The sequence below is a fragment of the Sitophilus oryzae genome, unplaced genomic scaffold (assembly GCF_002938485.1).
Source record: "Sitophilus oryzae breed Bouriz unplaced genomic scaffold, Soryzae_2.0 scaffold_227_pilon_pilon, whole genome shotgun sequence".
Classification (NCBI taxonomy): domain Eukaryota; kingdom Metazoa; phylum Arthropoda; class Insecta; order Coleoptera; family Curculionidae; genus Sitophilus; species Sitophilus oryzae.
Window position 1 is genome coordinate 3,114,109 of NW_022146782.1, and position 20,494 is coordinate 3,134,602.

The 20,494-nt window shown below is 36.0% G+C and overlaps 1 protein-coding gene across 5 annotated transcripts in view; it reads right to left on the reverse strand.

Annotated features, from left to right (window-relative positions):
* LOC115884265 (protein unc-80 homolog) overlaps positions 1–20,494 on the reverse strand; it is a 70,018-nt gene that overhangs the window by 29,046 nt on the left and 20,478 nt on the right. For 3 of the 5 annotated variants that reach the window (XM_030902781.1, XM_030902780.1, XM_030902777.1), the window contains 23 exons: positions 20,375–20,493; positions 19,955–20,103; positions 19,757–19,898; positions 19,432–19,700; positions 19,217–19,377; positions 16,868–17,058; positions 16,742–16,814; positions 16,473–16,687; positions 16,223–16,418; positions 16,025–16,162; positions 15,828–15,928; positions 15,391–15,541; positions 13,153–13,367; positions 10,818–11,101; positions 9,101–9,260; positions 8,756–9,003; positions 7,401–7,608; positions 7,156–7,342; positions 6,795–7,005; positions 6,524–6,728; positions 1,409–1,541; positions 1,215–1,355; positions 857–1,050 (listed from right to left, as the gene is read on the reverse strand). In XM_030902781.1, coding sequence (XP_030758641.1) covers positions 857–1,050; positions 1,215–1,355; positions 1,409–1,541; positions 6,524–6,728; positions 6,795–7,005; positions 7,156–7,342; positions 7,401–7,608; positions 8,756–9,003; positions 9,101–9,260; positions 10,818–11,101; positions 13,153–13,367; positions 15,391–15,541; positions 15,828–15,928; positions 16,025–16,162; positions 16,223–16,418; positions 16,473–16,687; positions 16,742–16,814; positions 16,868–17,058; positions 19,217–19,377; positions 19,432–19,700; positions 19,757–19,898; positions 19,955–20,103; positions 20,375–20,493 — 4,091 coding nt within the window. The remainder of the gene's footprint in view (positions 1–856; positions 1,051–1,214; positions 1,356–1,408; positions 1,542–6,523; positions 6,729–6,794; positions 7,006–7,155; positions 7,343–7,400; positions 7,609–8,755; positions 9,004–9,100; positions 9,261–10,817; positions 11,102–13,152; positions 13,368–15,390; positions 15,542–15,827; positions 15,929–16,024; positions 16,163–16,222; positions 16,419–16,472; positions 16,688–16,741; positions 16,815–16,867; positions 17,059–19,216; positions 19,378–19,431; positions 19,701–19,756; positions 19,899–19,954; positions 20,104–20,374; position 20,494) is intronic. The other 2 variants (XM_030902782.1, XM_030902779.1) reach the window with 2 other exon arrangements.

The window sequence follows — 20,494 nt, forward strand, 5'->3', positions numbered from 1 at the left end:
TAATATGGCAACACAGGTAGTAAATTAAAATTTTTAAATTTACAAGAAAGAAAATCCAGAAAAGATCCAGTGATTCACAAAATTTAAGCAAAAACTCTTTCTTTTTTTAGGAAATTTTTAAAGTAAAATAACTCGGATATTTTGAACTTATTTGAAAAGCGGCAAAGAAAAAATATATGTTTTTTTATCGAGATCTACCAAACCTAAAAATACTTTCACTTATTTAAGACTCACCCTGTATAATATTATTTTTTCTTGTAGATTTTGCAAAACCTTCCCGCTTATAACCAAGTACAAATTATATTTTTTTGAAAGCTTATAACAAGGCAAATAAAATAAAAGCACATTATGCCATTTAAACAAAAACAAGTTTGGGTCATATTTCAAAAATGACAGCTCCCAGCGAAAAGCTAGTTACGCCACTGAATTTTGACCGAAAATTTCTATAGTACACAGTTTTTACCTTTTTGCTAAGATATAAGACAATTGAGATACGAGGGGAGTCAAAAAATGCAACAATTTAAAATTCGCTCTGTATTTCAGGTACTAAGAGGGCTAGGACAGGACTAGACCACATCTGTGTGTAGTACCTTTAGTTTCATAAAAAAGTAGCATAGTAATGTGAAAACCGCATCTTTGTACCTCTATTCATATACGAGAAACCCTGTAAAACATATTCTTGGTTCATACGAAACTCGGCACCCAAGAACATTCCTTGCCGACACTGTATAGGGTCTCTTACAAAAATTCCCTGTTTTATAGTTTCACAAAGTATTGGAAATTTGGAATAATGTAGAAGACTGGTATGCATCTTTTATGGAATAATGATCCACTCTGTATATATCCAATGACTTACCATATCTACATTCTTTAGGATCGCCCATGTGAGTAAAACTTTGCCACTTTCAACGAACTTGTGAACCAACTCTTCTTTTTGCAGTGCATGGAACCCTTCTTCTGGTTCCATATGAACCAATTCCAACTGAGGATACTGGGAACGCTTGAAAAAATAGTAGTCTCTGACATAGGCAGATGGATTTCTTATTTGATCTACAAATAAAGATATTAATAGAGCTATAACTAAAATTTGTTGTAGTAAATGTCAATAATAAAAAAGTTTTTCCTCTTGTAAAGACAATCCGGGGACATACTGTATATGCTCGCTTTATCTAGAAGAGTATAACAGGAAAAAAAGTCATCAGAATTTGTATTACGTGTTTTGTAGTCCGTGAGAAAATATTCTTCTTTTTTGCTTTCTTCGATCCTGAAAAAATCCAAAGCCTCCTTCAATATTTGCCAGAACTGAGTATTTTCGTTGACTTGAAACTGTGTAGGAATTCCTCCAGCATCCGGATCTGAAACATTAATCTGTAGATACTTTATTGTACCTTTTTTTATTTTATTTTGCCTTGAGGTCCGTGAACGATAATCTTTTTAGCTGATGGAACGTTTGCAGTAAGTAATATGGAAGCATCACACTGTTCCTTGCGTAAAATTTGTTTTAAATCTTTGAACATTATTCCGTGCACACTATGAACCACCTAAAACAAAAACTTGTGTGTATGGAGATGTATTTTTATAAACTACTAGCGTGTACCCGCGATTTCGTTCGCGTCGAATTAATCATTTGTAATGGTGATGACAAAGCAAAGCAAGAATTCCCATTAACATACAAACTGGATAAAATTTTCTCACATTTATGTCAGCATGAGAAAAAACAATATGGCGATATTATTATATAACTTGGTAATATTTGAGGGGTAGTTTCATCTCGTTGGAATTTGACTTTCGAAAAATCCGTTTGCCAAAAATAAGCTTTTTACGCCAAGCAGTTTAAGCATAATCGTGGTTAATCAATTACCCAACTTTTTGGAACACTCTGTATGATTTTTTTAAAAAATTTCAAAATATGTAAAAAAACAAAATAAATTATGCGTGTCCAAGCGTTTTCCCGAAAGATTAAACGTTTTTTAAATAACAAATATTGTAATATTTGATGGGCGTTTTTAACCTCTTGGAATTTGAGATTCGAGAAACCCCCCCTTATCGAACCTCTACACCCCACCTACAATCCGTGTGCGAAAAATCTGCTTTAAACGTCAAGCAGTTTAAGCAGAATCGTGATTACTCAATGGTCATATTTTATGAAACACCCTGTATTAATTTTTAAAAAATCTTAAATTCAAAAAAAAAACAAACAGAAACAAACAAAAAAAAAACAAACAAAATTTCAATTTATTAAGGGTTGTGCCGCAACGAGACCACCTGGAAACGATGTACAGATGACAAGGGTACACCACCCCGTATTCAAAATCATTTGCCGGTCCGTAGGAAAAGGGCCAAGTTCAAAAAACCGCTGTTTCTCATGAAAATTAGACTGAAAAAAATGTGTACCTCATTTATTAAGGGTTGTGCCGCAACGAAACCACCTGGAAACGATGTACAGATGACAAGGGTACACCACCCCGTATTCAAAATCATTTGCCGGTCCGTAGGAAAAGGGCCAAGTTAAAAAAAACGCTGTTTATCTTGAAAATTAACAGAAAAAAATTTGTAGCTCGTTTATTAAGGGTTGTGCCGCAACGAGACCACCTGGAAACGATGTACAGATGACAAGGGTACACCACCCCGTATTCAAAATCATTTGCCGGTCCGTAGGAAAAGAGCCAAGTTCAAAAAACCGCTGTTTCTCTTGAAAATTAAGAGAAAAAAAAATTGTAGCTCGTTTATTAAGGGTTGTGCTGCAACGAGACCACCTGAAAACGATGTACAGATGACAAGGGTACACCACCCATTTTCAAAATGTTTTGCCGTATTCAAAATCATTTGCCGGTCCGTAGGAAAAGAGCCAAGTTCAAAAAACCGATGTTTCTCTTGAAAATTAACAGAAAAAAATTTGTAGCTCATTTATTAAGGGTTGTGCCGCAACGAGACCACCTGGAAACGATGTACAGATGACAAGGGTACACCACCCCGTATTCAAAATCATTTGCCGGTCCGTAGGGAAAGGGCCAGATTCAAAAAACCGCCATTTTACATAAAATTAGACTGAAAAAAAATTGTAGCTCATTTATTAAGGGTTGTGCCGCAACGAGACCACCTGGAAACGATGTACAGATGACAAGGGTACACCACCCCGTATACAAAATCATTTGCCGGTCCGTAGGGAAAGGGCCAGATTCAAAAAACCGCCATTTTACCTAAAATTAGACTGAAAAAAAATTGTAGCTCATTTATTAAGGGTTGTGCCGCAACGAAACCACCTGGAAACGATGTACAGATGACAAGGGTACACCACCCCGTATTCAAAATCATTTGCCGGTCCGTAGGGAAAGGGCCAGATTCAAAAAACCGCCATTTTACCTAAAATTAGACTGAAAAAAAATTGTAGCTCATTTATTAAGGGTTGTGCCGCAACGAAACCACCTGGAAACGATGTACAGATGACAAGGGTACACCACCCCCGTATTCAAAATCATTTGCCGGTCCGTAGGAAAAGGGCCAAGTTAAAAAAAAACGCTGTTTATCTTGAAAATCAACAGAAAAAAATTTGTAGCTCGTTTATTAAGGGTTGTGCCGCAACGAGACCACCTGGAAACGATGTACAGATGACAAGGGTACACCACCCCGTATTCAAAATCATTTGCCGGTCCGTAGGTAAAGAGCCAAGTTCAAAAAACCGCTGTTTCTCTTGAAAATTAACAGAAAAAAATTTGTAGCTCATTTATTAAGGGTTGTGCCGCAACGAGACCACCTGGAAACGATGTACAGATGACAAGGGTACACCACCCCGTATTCAAAATCATTTGCCGGTCCATAGGGAAAGGGCCAGATTCAAAAAACCGCCATTTTACCTAAAATTAGACTGAAAAAAAATTGTAGCTCATTTATTAAGGGTTGTGCCGCAACGAGACCACCTGGAAACGATGTACAGATGACAAAGGTACACCACCCCGTATACAAAATCATTTGCCGGTCCGTAGGGAAAGGGCCAGATTCAAAAAACCGCCATTTTACCTAAAATTAGACTGAAAAAAAATTGTAGCTCATTTATTAAGGGTTGTGCCGCAACGAAACCACCTGGAAACGATGTACAGATGACAAGGGTACACCACCCCGTATTCAAAATCATTTGCCGGTCCGTAGGAAAAGGGCCAAGTTAAAAAAAAACGCTGTTTATCTTGAAAATCAACAGAAAAAAATTTGTAGCTCGTTTATTAAGGGTTGTGCCGCAACGAGACCACCTGGAAACGATGTACAGATGACAAGGGTACACCACCCCGTATTCAAAATCATTTGCCGGTCCGTAGGTAAAGAGCCAAGTTCAAAAAACCGATGTTTCTCTTGAAAATTACAGAGAAAAAATTTGTAGCTCATTTATTAAGGGTTATGCCGCAACGAGACCACCTGGAAACGATGTACAGATGACAAGGGTACACCACCCCGTATTCAAAATCATTTGCCGGTCCGTAGGAAAGGGCCAGATTCAAAAACCGCCATTTTACCTAAAATTAGACTGAAAAAAATTGTAGCTCATTTATTAAGGGTTGTGCCGCAACGAGACCATTTGGAAACGATGTACAGATGACAAGGGTACACCACCCCGTATTCAAAATCATTTGCCGGTCCGTAGGAAAAGGGCCAAGTTAAAAAAACGCTGTTTCTCTTGAAAATTAACAGAAAAAAATTTGTAGCTCATTTATTAAGGGTTGTGCCGCAACGAGACCACCTGGAAACGATGTACAGATGACAAGGGTACACCACCCCGTATTCAAAATCATTTGCCGGTCCGTAGGAAAAGCCAAGTTCAAAAAACCGCTGTTTCTCTTGAAAATTAACAGAAAAAAAATTGTAGCTCATTTATTAAGGGTTGTGCCGCAACGAGACCACCTGGAAACGATGTACAGATGACAAGGGTACACCACCCCGTATTCAAAATCATTTGCCGGTCCGTAGGGAAAGGGCCAGATTCAAAAAACCGCCATTTTACCTAAAATTAGACTGAAAAAAAATTGTAGCTCATTTATTAAGGGTTGTGCCGCAACGAGACCACCTGGAAACGATGTACAGATGACAAGGGTACACCACCCCGTATTCAAAATCATTTGCCGGTCCGTAGGGAAAGGGCCAGATTCAAAAAACCGCCATTTTACCTAAAATTAGACTGAAAAAAAATTGTAGCTCATTTATTAAGGGTTGTGCCGCAACGAGACCACCTGGAAACGATGTACAGATGACAAGGGTACACCACCCCGTATTCAAAATCATTTGCCGGTCCGTAGGGAAAGGGCCAGATTCAAAAAACCGCCATTTTACCTAAAATTAGACTGAAAAAAAATTGTAGCTCATTTATTAAGGGTTGTGCCGCAACGAAACCACCTGGAAACGATGTACAGATGACAAGGGTACACCACCCCGTATTCAAAATCATTTGCCGGTCCGTAGGAAAAGGGCCAAGTTCAAAAAACCGCTGTTTCTCTTGAAAATTAAGAGAAAAAAATTTGTAGCTCGTTTATTAAGGGTTGTGCTGCAACGAGACCACCTGAAAACGATGTACAGATGACAAGGGTACACCACCCCGTATTCAAAATCATTTGCCGGTGCGTAGGAATAGAGCCAAGTTCAAAAAACCGCTGTTTCTCTTGAAAATTAACAGAAAAAAATTTGTAGCTCATTTATTAAGGGTTGTGCCGCAACGAGACCACCTGGAAACGATGTACAGATGACAAAGGTACACCACCCCGTATTCAAAATCATTTGCCGGTCCGTAGGGAAAGGGCCAGATTCAAAAAACCGCCATTTTACCTAAAATTAGACTGAAAAAAAATTGTAGCTCATTTATTAAGGGTTGTGCCGCAACGAGACCACCTGGAAACGATGTACAGATGACAAGGGTGTGGTGTACCCGTATTCAAAATCATTTGCCGGTCCGTAGGAAAAGGGCCAAGTTCAAAAAACCGCTGTTTCTCTAGAAAATTAACAGAAAAACAAAATAAAATATACGTGTTTGAGAGTTCTTGTCTGGTTCTCTCACCGGCTTTTAAATAAAAAATATTCTAATATTTGAGGGGTTGTTTCACCCCCTTAGAATTCGAGTTTCGAAAAATCCCTTCTTATCGAACCTCTACACCCTAAAGTCAATCCGTTTTCCAAAAATCAGCTTTTTACGTCAAGCGCTTTAAGCAGGATCGTGATTAATCAATGACCAGATTTTTTGAAACACCCTGTATACATTTTTAAAAATCTTAAAATATGTAAAAAACAAAATAAAATTTTAAGCGTTTTTTCGGAAACTTGACCGTTTTTTATATAAAAAATATTGTAATATTTGAGGGGTGGTTTCACCTCCTTGGAACTGAAATTACGAAAAATCCCTTCTTATCGAACCTCTACATCCTAGAATCAACCTGTATGCCAAAATTGAGCTTCTTACGTTGAGTGGCTTGAGCAGGATCGTGATTAATCAGTGAGTCAGTCACTTAAGGATTTTATATATTAGTATAGATATCAAAAAATTCCTTACCATCCAAAGTAGAGACAACGCAGAACCAATAAGCTGCTGCCCTTCCTCGTGAGGACTACGAACATAAAACATTACATAACCTATTATGTAATTGTATAAAGCAAACGCAGCTTGCTGGGGCAGTTTTGGTATAAACCTGATCAAGTGTCTTAGGATTTTGAACATCTGTTCTTGCTGATCTCTTGTCAGACGCTCCAAAATGTACCTAGGAGAAAGAAATATTGTTTTTTTTATTTAGAAATGGTTTTAACAGTATCTGGATAGTTATTACCTCAAGAATAACGCACTGTCTTCAACGAGACAGGTCCAGATTACTGAATAGGCAACTTCGTAAACAGCACAACCATCTGCTGACACAGCCGCGTCATCAAGTAGGTTTATTATTGACACTACAGCAGAACAGAGACAAGATGGGAACAGTGAATGGGCTGAATGGAGGTGATGACCTGTGTTCCTTGTCTGTCCATCAGGTTGATCATCATCTGGAAAGAATTATTGAAGATTTTTCAGAAATAAATTATGTATTAAGTAAGTAGTGCTGTTGTTATTTATTAGATCGGGTGTCTTAAATAGTAGTAGTATGTTTAAATAGTTAAAATACTGGCACTTATTTCAATGACAAATGTTTTTACCATCTTCATGTTCTTCACTGGTATGGTACAGGCTGGGTTCGTGAGCCGCTTGAATGGTAATCGGGATAGTTGTGATCAAGAAATTTTCTCGTGCTTCTCGTTTTTTATCGTCTTGTGCTTGAAGCGCCATCTTGATTAGTTCAGTCTGTTGTTTTTTGCGTGTCTTTGTAGCGGTTACCAAAGATCTCTACAAAAAAAAATTAATCTACAGGCATGTGTGATATCTTTTTGAAAACAAAACATACGTGTCTTTCTTGATTGATAGTTACTTCTTCGACTTTAGTTTTAACCAACAGTTCCCAGGGAGAATCAACTACATCCAAGGATTCTATACCAATTTTTGGAGATGGCAAAGTGAATTCTATACCAGGAGGTGGAATTTTGAACAAAACATGAGCATTTTCCTCCATCCTAGGCCATACTTGAAACCTCAGTTTCCATAAAACTTGAAACCTAGATAGATTATAATATAAAAACACAGATTAAGTATACTATATGTATACAGATAAAAATCTTATCCCTAATTCGTGGTACGAAAATTGTTTTTTATGACGATGTGCAAACGAGTAAAATTTCCTGTGCGCAAAAATAAACTCGCGTAAATAACAATAAACAGCGTAATAGAGAGATATCGCTAAACCGAATAGCGTGCATGGACGTTAATAAGGCCAGGTGTTATTTCCTTTACGTGAGGTGGTATAAACTCTCTTCATTTATAGTTATCGGATCGGAAAGAATTCTGTTCGCGTCGCGTCCGCTATTTAAACTTAACCTAACTTTGAAATTGTTTTGTTTACTATGTATTTTAAAACTAAAGGGCTAAAGTGCTTATTTCCAGTGCTTTATTGTTCAACGTCTGCCAGTGGGTTTAGGGCAAGCAACAAATTCTCTTAGAAGGGCTAAATCGTCATCTGCTGTAAACCTAAGCCTCTTTATAGGTTCTTTAATATTGGAAGAGGTGGAATCCATATTTTGGTCCATATTTATTTAATTAAAACTAATCCCAGCTACTTAAATATCAAATTACATAATAAAACTAAAGTAATAATTCAAAACAATTCAAACATAACCTAAAATAAAAGATCTCGCCTGTCAGCCCCGGTTGTCAAATACCCGCACATGCCTATTTAAGCAATTTTTAAACGTTATTTAGAAATAGCGCTTGATGTAATTGATCCGCAAATTACGCGAGGCGGTAACGTTATTAGCGGGCATTGCGTTAAAAATTGACTCGCGCATATCGTAACCATGATAAGGTACGCGTAAATACTGGATGACGCTATTCGGTTTTCCGATATCTCTCTAATAACTGTGCCGGTCAGGCGCTGTGCACAATTTTAGAGGTCATAAGTGGGCGTGCTATGTGCGCAAACTAGTAACCTAACTAGTGCCCGATTCCGAAAATTGGAACCACGAAAAACAATAAAGAAAAAACAAAGTTTTTAATCTGTATAATCTGTGATAAAAATGTGCAGTGTGCGGTAGATCTCAGTCAAAAATCGAGACAGAGAAAGGAATCATTTTCCCTGATATTGCTGATTTATTCATAGAATTAATATCCAATATCTTTTTTTTATTAATAAAAAGTAGGTATACATACCTCAAGATGGCATTTATTCGAATTGCAGGGTTTGTATTGGTTAATCCGTGCTGCATTATTTCTGTCACTTGTGACGGCGCTTTGACAGCACTTAAAATGAACAAAGATGCCGCGGCAGCTGCCACTTCTTGGTTCATCTCGAGAAGAAGTTCCCAAGCCACGGGAACGATGTCGGAGAAATTTTCTTCGGTTAGTATGACGGCTCCTTTTAGTAGGGTGGCTAAGGGTGCATGATAGGCGTCTTTGACCTATATACATATAGAAGAGCATTATAGTTTTCATAGCAATTAATTCTAAGTAAAAGAAGAAAGAATTTTAATTTTTTTGAATATAAATTTAAATTACTTGGGATTGGATATATTTTAATATTGGTGGTGCTTCGGTGGGTCTTCCGTCATCGACGTTTTTAGAGCAACTGTTGCCTCCATCAGAGTCAGCAATGTCACGCGAGGAGTCTTTGGAAGCTAGTTTGCTGGCTTGAGAACCATCCAAGTTCTTGTCAATTCTGCAAAAATAAGATATATGAAATAATTTTTAATTTATATAGGTACCTACTTCATGGGACTATTTAAAAATGACTAGTACAGGGTGGTCCGAACTGTATTCCGGAAACTTCGGCAGTATATTCTGCAGATAAAAATAAGTAAAAAAGTTCGTATAAATGTATACTCTGTTTTTTTTCTCAGGTAAGATTTCGACAGACGATGACAGAAGAAAAGCAGATGACGTCCCATACCAATCTATTTATTTTACTAAAAAAAATTCTAATAATTTTTAAGTTAACTATGGATGGGTTTAAATATAAATTCGTCATGCGTCGTCACTTGTTGTTTTTAACCAGTTTTATTGGTTTATTTCAAAAATGACAGATCGTATTTCAATTTTATTGGTTTGACGGAACGACGAACGACAAACGGACGCCAATGCGTATGAACTCGCCTTTAGATTTTTGACGTTTGTCAAAGTCTTGCCAAATTATAGGTTATAATTTTGTGACAACTTTTGTCAAATACCCTGCGTTTTGGAAGATGATGCATTTTGATTCAGTTATTACGTGTGTTTTGTGTCTTTTGAAGTCAAGTGGAGGAAAAATCGAGTGAAAATTAACTGTAGAACCCAGAGCACAGTTTATGGTTAATACTCGCTGCCCAGGCAGAAAGTATTATACAGATACCCCAATAAAGTTACTATCAATGAAGTTCGTATACCATCTCGTCGTAGATAAGTGCATCTCGAATATGGTAGAAGGACCATACTAAACACATACTAAAAACTGGAGTAGCTGTAAAATATCGACATCACACGATAGGTAAATAATGGATTTTAGTACTGCAGAAAAATAATGTCAAAAGGTACTGGTTTAAAAAAAAATTAAGATTAAAGTTAATTAATCAACCTGTGAGGTGTAAAATTTGGTAAGTGTTATTCTTAATAAAGTAGTTTGTTTTATTTATGTTGTTTTATTTATTCCTGCGGAATATTACAAATTTGTATTTGTACATAAGTTATATTGATAAATATAATCATAAATGCGGGAAGTTTCATAAAGCTTGAAAGTAAGAAATACCTAGTTCTTTTTATATTTTTTGGTATGTGGTGTCTTGTTTTTGTTTGTTTTGTATTAACACATACCGTTTTTTATTAAATAAAATAACTCGTTACATTTTTTCAGTTTTATACAGTTTTTTTTTCACAATATTTTGAAGTTACTTGTCAGTCAAATTTTAAATACATATATATTAATTTCCTGCTATGCGTTCCAGTTGTACCAACTTATTTCTTTGTAAAATAAAATAAACTACTTTGAAATTAAAATGACAGACACATCTATCACTGTCAAGGATCTTCTCGTTGGACAGACTATATGTCCTAAAATGCTTAGTTTCGGAGATACAGGGTGCAGAAATTTCATTTTTATTTCGATTTTTTCCAAATAATTTCTGAAGTAACGTCAATATTTGGATGAAAATTGGTGTCTGGGACTTTTTTGACATGAGAAATTTGATTTTGATGTCAATATGACTCCTACTTAAAATACTTTACTTCATGTATAAATACTGACCTGTCCCTTTTACCTACACTATCCTTTCTTCTGATTGGACTGACTTGAGAACTAGTCTGATCCGAAACTTTCCTATTGTTCTTGTCTTTCTTATTCGATTTCTTCTTTGTTTCTGATTCGTTAACAAATTTGTCATCTATAACCCCAAATTCCTCACCATACACCTTTCTAACAGCTTTAATCAGCCTAGAACATCCTCTCATAACTCTTCTATGGCAGAATGGATGACAGAAATTCTGGTGATTGCAGTAGAAATACATTCCGTTGGATATCTGAACCATCACCTAGTAGAATATATTTATTGTAATAGTAAAATACGGGGTGTTTTTTAAGTCAGTGCAAATATTTTCAGAATTAATAAAAATCTGTGTAGAACAATGGCTAAATAATACAAGGACATGTAACGCACATATACAGGCTGCAGCAGAATTTGTGACGTTATACGCCATTTTTTTGGTTTTAACGAATGAGTCATCAGCGACAATTTTAGCGATTTTTAATAGTTTGTGTGTAGTGAACTTTGTATAAACTTTATTACAATGGTCATTAGTTGCTCAGCTTTCAAGTGTAAAAGCAGCAGCGATAAGAAAGAGCCAGGAGTTACGTTTCATAGGTAAATAAACAGTCCACTCTACCTTTTTAGCGTTTTTTTTACTGAATTGAATAATTATTTTTCTGATATTATATTTAATTGATATGTGCTATACGTCGATACCAGTTTTGTACCTTTTGTTAACAATTTAATACATTTTTTTCGTACTTAATTAGTATGATACTATCGCTTACACCGTATAGTTCAGTCATTGGGGATTTTTGCTTGGAAAAAAGTTTTGCAACTTTGCAGGTTTATAGGTTTTGGGGTCTCTAACTAAAATCCATAAAATGCACATTTCTAGACTTGCCGCCGGCGCCGCCATCTTGCCAAGATGGCGCCCAAAATCGGTATTTTGTGAATATCTGGAAAACTATGCGTTTTTCGCGAAAATTTCAGGTGAGCAAAATTAAAGAGAATAAAATTTTCTATAAAAAATGTTTTATAAAAATTTTCGCTAAAGTCAACCGTTTAGGCACAAAATCCGTGAATATTTTATAATTTTGCGTAAAATATGATATATTATGTATAGTCGATTTTCCGAAATCAAATGTCGATTAGGGTTCACTAAAACTAGTTTTAGTTTAGTTTCTTCAATTTTGTCATAAAACAGTGGTGTATCATTAATTCGCTCATTCATTTATGAAAAATTAATTTTAATTATTGAAAATGTGTATTTGTTTCCACACCACCCAAGAGGTAAAGTATATGGCGCGTTTATTTTAACGTGGTCTCCCCGGAGGCCTACTCCACTAGATAAATTAAAAACTTTAACTTATCTGGACAAGCCCGACGGATCTGGCTCATTGATGTCAAAGTCGATCGTGTCTGCTGTGCTGGGCCCATCAGGCTGGTCTCTCAATTCGTCCAACTCTTCATCTTCAGCCGCCAGAGGGATAGCTACAGGCAAGTCCAACTCCTCTTCATCGGATTCGTCGAGTGACACTTCAGTGACGTTGTCACAGGATTTCCCATTGCAGTATGCACAAATCATTGAACATTTTAATCCTGCTTTTCTGCATCCGCAGGCTTTACCATAGTTGTTGGTTTTACATTTACACGATAAAAATGCCAATAGGGATTTTGGAGCTGGATCTTTCAACATTGTGACTGGAGTAATGCCTGTTTTTGTTTTCTTCCAACCCCATTCTTCGGCATCTTTGGTACAACCAGACCAGTGCTGAACCTGGTGTAAGTTCGCAATGAATGCTGTCCAGCACGACAATTAATTATTCATAAATTAATGAGCGAAATAAAAACACTACTTAACTTAATGAGCGAATTAATGCTACGTCACTGTTTCATGGCAAAATTGAAGAAACTAAACTAAAACCAGTTTTAGTGAACCCTAATCCACATTTAATTTCGGAAAATCGACTATACATAATATATCATATTTTACGTAAAATTGTAAAATTTTCAGGGATTTTGTACCTAAACGGTTGACTTTAGCGAAAATTTTCATAAAACCGTTTTTATAGGAAATTTTATTCTCTTTAATTTTGCTCTACTCAAATTTTCCCGAAAAACGCATAGTTTTCGAGATATTCACAAAATACCTATTTTGGGCGCCATCTTGGTAAAATGGCGGGGCCCCAAAACCTATAAACCTGCAAAGTTTCAAAACTTCCGGACTTTATTCCAAGCAGGCTCCTTTTTTGATCCCCAATGACTGAACTAGTGAGCGTAGTCAAAACATTTATAAAAAATATATAGTCATTGGTGTAAAAATTGACGCACTACCTTGAGCCATGGCATGTTTTTAGGAGTGTCATCAGCATCATTGCTATCAGTTGGACTTTCCGGTGGTTGGTCATCACTAAGGATTCCTGGTGATTCTTCTCCGCTCACTTCCCCAGTGGCACCCGGTTCCGAAGTGTCACTTCTGTCACTCAGCGAGCTGACTTTGCGTTTGGACTGAATGGAATCAGTCCTTTTCACACATTCTTGTATTCTCCCTGTTAGAACATGATTCGGAAAAAAAATCTGATAGCGTTTCTAAAATTATCTTTTATACTGAGTGACATTCATTAAATTCCTTTTAATAATAGGCTAAAGAGATGGAAACACACTGTACAATAATATATGCTTCAAGTCAAGTCAATACTCTTGCTCTACACACCTGTCATCAGTCATCTTATATATAATACTGATAATATAGTTCAAAACATTTTAAGCCTTTAAGTATACTTTGCGCTGCTCTACTACAGTTTAGCAAAAAATATAAAATGAAATATAATATAGTCTCTCAATCATAACCTCATTTTCAGACTATCTATCTATCTAGATAATATTGTTCAGCAATTCAGCCACTGTTTTTTATACTTATGTTAATCATGTACTAAGCAATAGGCGTAATAAATAAATAATGCATTTTTAAAGTTAAGTTATTAGGTCATACATTTTTTTTGTATATATGTATACGATGTGTTTCTTAAATATGGTGAAACCACAGACATGTATAAAAGATAAATATAGATCATACCAAATAAACTTTTAGTCACGATCGACACAGCATATTTGCCTACTTTTGCATATTTTCTTTTAATAAAAATATTTTAGACAAAAGTAAATTAATTATACATACATAAACAGTTATTATTGACATCAACAATGTTCGACTGCAAGATCTGCAAAAACTCGTAATATAAACTAAAGTGTCAAAACGAATGATAATGTCAGAAAAAGAAAAAGAAAAAGAAAAACGAAAACGAAAACGAAAACGAAAACGAAAACGAAAACGAAAACGAAAACGAAAACGAAAACGAAAACGAAAACGAAAACGAAAACGAAAACGAAAACGAAAACGAAAACGAAAACGAAAACGAAAACGAAAACGAAAAACGAAAACGAAAACGAAAACGAAAACGAAAAACGAAAAACGAAACGAAAACGAAAACGAAAACGAAAACGAAAACGAAAACGAAAACGAAAACGAAAACGAAAACGAAAAAAACGAAAACGAAAACGAAAACGAAAACGAAAACGAAAACGAAAACGAAAACGAAAACGAAAAAACGAAAACGAAAACGAAAATGAAAAACGAAAACGAAAACGAAAACGAAAACGAAAACGAAAACGAAAAACGAAACGAAAACGAAAACGAAAACGAAAACGAAAACGAAACGAAAACGAAAACGAAAACGAAAACGAAAAACGAAAACGAAAACGAAAACGAAAAACGAAAACGAAAACGAAAACGAAAACGAAAACGAAAACGAAAAAAATGAAATGAAAACGAAAACGAAAACGAAAACGAAAACGAAAACGAAAACGAAAACGAAAACGAAAACGAAAACGAAAACGAAAACGAAAACGAAAACGAAAACGAAAACGAAAACGAAAACGAAAACGAAAACGAAAACGAAAACGAAAACGAAAACGAAAACGAAAACGAAAACGAAAACGAAAACGAAAACGAAAACGAAAACGAAAAGGAACAGGAATAGGAACAGGAACAGGAAAAGGAAGTAAAGGAAAAAGAAAAAAAAAGAAAAGAAAAAAGAAAAAAAAAGCTATCTTGCACACTTCCCACTAAAAAAAGTTCTAAAAAGAACAATGTTTGACTGCTAGATCTGCAAAAACTCGTAATACAAAACTAAAGTGTCAAAACGAATGATAATGTCGGGAAACAAATAAATAAATGTGGCTACTTGACATTTTTTACAGTAGAGCGGGAAGTTTAAATTCCAGTTAGTCAGCCCGGCGCCGAATATGTCCATGGTTGGAAACAATGGATTTAAAAATCGCGCCCTCGATTACGTAACTAAAATTTTAATTGGTATCGATTGTATTTATATTATTTGTCTGGGGGAAACACACATAACAGAATTTTGATTACAAAGATACTATTTAAACTAGCTAGACTTAATAACTTGTTTGCATTCTGTATGGAAATAAAACCAAGCGCTATACAAGCATATCAGTCAGCATCGGCAGCAGCAAACAACACCAGTCGATAATCGATCATATATGTCTTACACTCCATTTCCATATCTTTTCCTTCTTTAGTGCCCCTTCTTAATTTTAAACTACGTCTTTTAAACGAACCTCCGCTAGGAGCCGCGGTGCCCCTCCTGAGCAGGTACGGCCTGCCCTGGCTCTTCTTACCGTCTTCGGGGTTTTGGCTAGCCTAGAACAAAAGAAAATGCTAGAAAAACTAAGTATTTTCATATACCAAGGGCTGGCGAAGGTTAGTTTTGGATCGAGAGTTCCGTACGAAGAGTACAATGCGTTTATAATGTATCGAACAAAGTAAGAAGAGTAAAACGTTGCCAAACGTATGAAATAAACCGAGAATAAGAGACGTGCAAGGGGATATAGCAGATTCGTCGCGGTCGACCCAATCAGTACCATAAACAAAGAAATAAAAAGACATTTTTTATAAAAGAAAATGTTGGGAAACCAACAGAGCTTACCTGCATGGTGACAGTGGCATTACTGCTAGCTTCCGACTCATTGTGGTCTGGCTCTGGCTCATGCAACACGAAACTTATTTTTCTTTCAGCCTGTCCAAGAGCTGTAACATAAAAATAATACAACCATTTTCCTAGAAAACTATAAAGGACCCCACAAATATTATGCTATTTTAGTGGGGACCTTAATTATTACTAACTAGGGTCTCGATCGCCAGTAATGCTTTGTAGGCTTTGAGCTGAGGTTTGAGAGTGACCCATTGAAGACAATGCCATGCTCCATCGTCTATTGGCTTCTTTGCTGTAGAACTTCTCCCAGGGAGGTGGCCTTTCTTTACCTGACAAAAATAATAAATATAAGAATTCCTATCTTTGTTATCTCAAAATTAAAGCCTTACCAGCTGATTTGCAAGTTTTGGGCAGAGTCTGATAAGTCTCCCTAAGGAATGCTGTAATTTCTTGAAGAAGAACGCAAGCAATCAACCTCAAAGGCATGGGACAGTTAGAACCGTAAGAATAGATGCTGGCTTCATCCAGATAATCCTCTTCTTCGTCTTGTATCTGAAGTTCTTTCTGTTTATCTGGATCATTAACCTAGAGATTATCATAAATAACCTGCAGATTTTTCTTTTTATTTTATTTTTATACCATGCTATGCATATCGTTAAGGTATTCCTGATCTGCGTTGATCATTTCTTCCAATCTGTGCCCAATTACTTCAGCCCATTGGTGGAACATTTTGCCAGCTGCTCGTTGCATGATGTGTGATCTTCGGTTACCACTGTGTGAGGATCCTCGGGTTGGTAAAGGGCCTGAAGGTCTGAACATTGGGAAGCTTAGTTTCATCCAAGAGGGCCATTGACCTAGCAAGAAATTTTTTTAGTAATATTTTTTTAGAGACGTTCTGGCAGGGTAACCTTTGTTACAACAATGCACGAAATATGCACATTCTAAAAACAGAGTTGCTCTGGCTACCATTGCTGAGTTTGGCTGAAAAAAAATTCAATATAACTCTTTTTAATGATATTTTTATATGTTTATACCAAATCTAATGCAGATGCTAACAAAAAGGCATCAGGGACAGTACCAGGTGGGCATGTTTCTAGAAGAAAAGCTAGTCTTTGGGTACCATTGTACACCATTCCAGTAGGAATGAGTTTTCGTTCCTTTAAAAACACCACTTCAGATTCTCGTGATGTTTCTCCGATTTCAAATGAATTTCTTCGACTGAAACCTGAAATTTAATTAGTAATTTTTGAAAAAATCACTCAAAATCGATTATATAGAAAATATATGCACATTCTCTTCAAAGGAAGATACCATCAGAAGCATTAATGTACCTAGAATCCTTCTTTAACTTATTAATGATTCTTTTGACCAATAAAAAGGGATAAATACCAAGGGATGTACTTAAAGGAATCTCTGTCTTCAGATGTGGATGAAACCTGCTATTAGAAGCATCACTGTATTTAAAACTCTGCCTGTTTAAGGCCGCTTCTCTAAAACAACTTTGACAAAAATTAATATTAAAACATCAATGGGTATACTAAGGGCTGGCAAAGGTTAGTCTTGGGTCGAGATTTCCGTATGTCAGAAACTCTTCTTACAATGCGTTTATAATGTACTGAACAAAGAGACGACAGTAAACACGTTGCCAAACGTATGAAATAAACCAAAAATTGTGCACATTACTAAGAGACGTGGAAGGGGATAGCATGATACAAGGAGGGTTAGATAAGATATTACGAATGTACTGGGCGGAGCTTAACAGAAAATTACTATCCCGGTGACGTCATGCGCGCGAAGAACCGATTTGCCACCGCCAGCGATCTTCTGAGAAAAGATATTGCGCATGTAGTTGGCGGAGCTTAACAGAAAATTACTACCCGAGTGACGTCATGCGCGCGGGGAACAGATTTGCGACCGCCAAGGATCTTATCTAACCCTCCTTGTATCATGGGGATATAGTAGATGTGTCGCTGGTCGACCCAATCAATACTTCTGTCAGTACTTAAAGTTCTAGGGAACGGTGTACATTATGCTTTCAGCTTCACGATTTAATTACGTCTCGTGATAATTCATTTGTTTATTTATTAACGAGTCGTTGTAATTTTCCCTATAGCTTCAAAATTTTTAAGTGTTCGCGCTATTAGAACTCTGAATTCAAAAATCGATATCTAGAAATCTATTAGAAATAATTGATTGTAGTTTTTTTCAAAAACTTTCTTAACATTTCTGCTATATTTTCTCCAGAGAGAGTATGTGAAAATCTTTATAAATAAAAAAGTTACACGATTGCTGAAAATATGATATCCTTATAATTCCATTTCAGATGCTCAGAAACATATCTAATGATTTTATCTAGTTATCTTTTCGAAAAAAAAGTCTTTTAAAAATAAACGGTTTGCGATCGTGATTTTACTTTACTTGACAGAGAAAGGCGTACCGGCAACGCCGCAATAGCACGCCGTCCCATTTCTTTCACTCCGACTTAATAAGAGCCCTATGCGATTTACTTCCACACATGTAAATACCGACCCAAGAGTAACAGTTGCCAGCACGGTATAAGCAGTTATTTATTTCTTCAGATACTGATGGAATATAACATCAATACTATTTCAGGTCCAAAAATTTCAACTGTTAACGATTTTTCCTGGCCAAAAGTAATATTATAGAGTTATAATACTGGGTGATGTACAAAAAATAATCCTTGTTTTCAGATATAGGTGGAAAATTCTATCAGAAGCTTCATTCAAGAAACCCCAACCTGTTAAACTTGTTAGTAACATCTTTATCAAAAATAAGTATTAAAGATTTAAGACTGGCATTATAATAATAACCAGGGGCGGATACAGAAATTTATTTTAGGGGGGGGGGCCAACTAAAAAATAATGCAAAATATGCCTTTTAGGGCGCCATTTCTAATATGCCCAAAAGCCTAATATTTAACCCAATTTACAGATTTTAGGGGGGGCCCGGCCCCCATGCCCCCCTCTGTATCCGCCACTGATAATAACCCTTCTAATGTTGCTTTAACAGGCAGCAAGTCTTGTGAGGCTGAAAGTCTTTGGTTTTTTATTTTATGGTTTGAAAATAAAACGCGGACAGTCATTATTGGACAAGAGAGTCTAGAAAAATCAAAATAAGGTCTTTAAAATAGACAACCACGATGACAAAGAGACAAAAATGTACAAAAATATACAAATTGAGCCACTTTAATGGAGATATTAACCGCAGACTTTGAGTAAATAACCAGACAGAGTAGGGACATTCTCTGTGGTTGTGAGGCGTTAACCTACAAGATATATGGACAACCCAAAAAATTCTGCAGTACTGAATAAACGCAAGAAATAGTAAATTAGATTTGCAAAGAAAAATATATTGATACGCACACTTGCTACCCCCTCCAGATTCCTCCATACTCCCATCTTTTTTCTTCCCCTTCTTTAGAAACTTTAACTTGTCTTCCATGCGTCTTTTAGCTTTCTGTAGAGTGTGACTTACATGTCCTCTGGAACTCCTTTGTTGGTAGTGTTTTGAGGATTGCCTAAAACTTTGAGACATTGAAGATGTTGATGGAAATATAAAAAAAAAACATTTTTTGTACCTGATAAAACTGGCGGTATCATTAAAGCTATCCCCATTATCAGGCATTTCGCATTCATCAACAGATTGGGAGTCTCCTTTCTTAAACCAGTTGGTTACTATACCTCCGATTTTAGATTTTTTTGTTGACTTGAGACTTATTGTGTCCGGAACTATTCCCAAAGCTTTCTCACTTTGGCGTGGTGTCAAGATGTGATGTTTCTTCCTCAGGTTTCCCAAAGGACTTTGGTTAGCTTTTCCGAATTCTTCGGTTTCGGTTTCTAGCAAGCTCTACAAGAAATTTGGTAAGAAAAATAAATATATTTTATAAAAACTACTCTTAATACAGCACAGGTAGAAGATGTGCTTCGTTTTTTGAATAGAAGCTTCCTAACTACACCTTTATCATCAATAGTGTAGGTGGTACTTTCTCCTTGGTTATCAATAGTGTCGTTATCATCAACGTTTGCAGAAGATTGGTGCATATGTCTAGAAAGATAATCATTTAAAACTGTTCTTAATTTAAACAATTTAAAATCATTTACCGTATTACTCTGGTAGTCTGTATATTTCCTTCCTTTTTACTGTTTTTCTCTGCTGTATCCAGTAAAGCACTTAGAGCTACTCTTCTGAATGAACCTCCATGTCCTTCTTTCACGTATGTCATTAACTGACGAATTTCACAGTACAGACTCTAAAAGAACATTCCAATATTATGTTGTAGGATATTTTTGAATCGTGCTATGTTAACAGGAAATCTAGCAGCACAAAATGTTAAAATATGCATACAGCTTATTTTATGAAGAAGCTTTTGCGATAATCAACTTCATTATTAAAAGTGATTAAATTATATTGTTTATTTTTTGACATCTGAGACACAAATAAATGCTAAAATACCAGAAAGACTACAAAAACCCAACAAACAATTTAAAAAATATATTTGTGCTTCTATGGAATCTACTTACCATATTATCATGAGACCGTATTTCTTTAGAAGCCTCCACAAATCTAGTTACCAAAGGTTTGAAACAATGGCTCACCACATGACTCTCGATTCCCCTCACACCAGCCGTACCACCTAATGC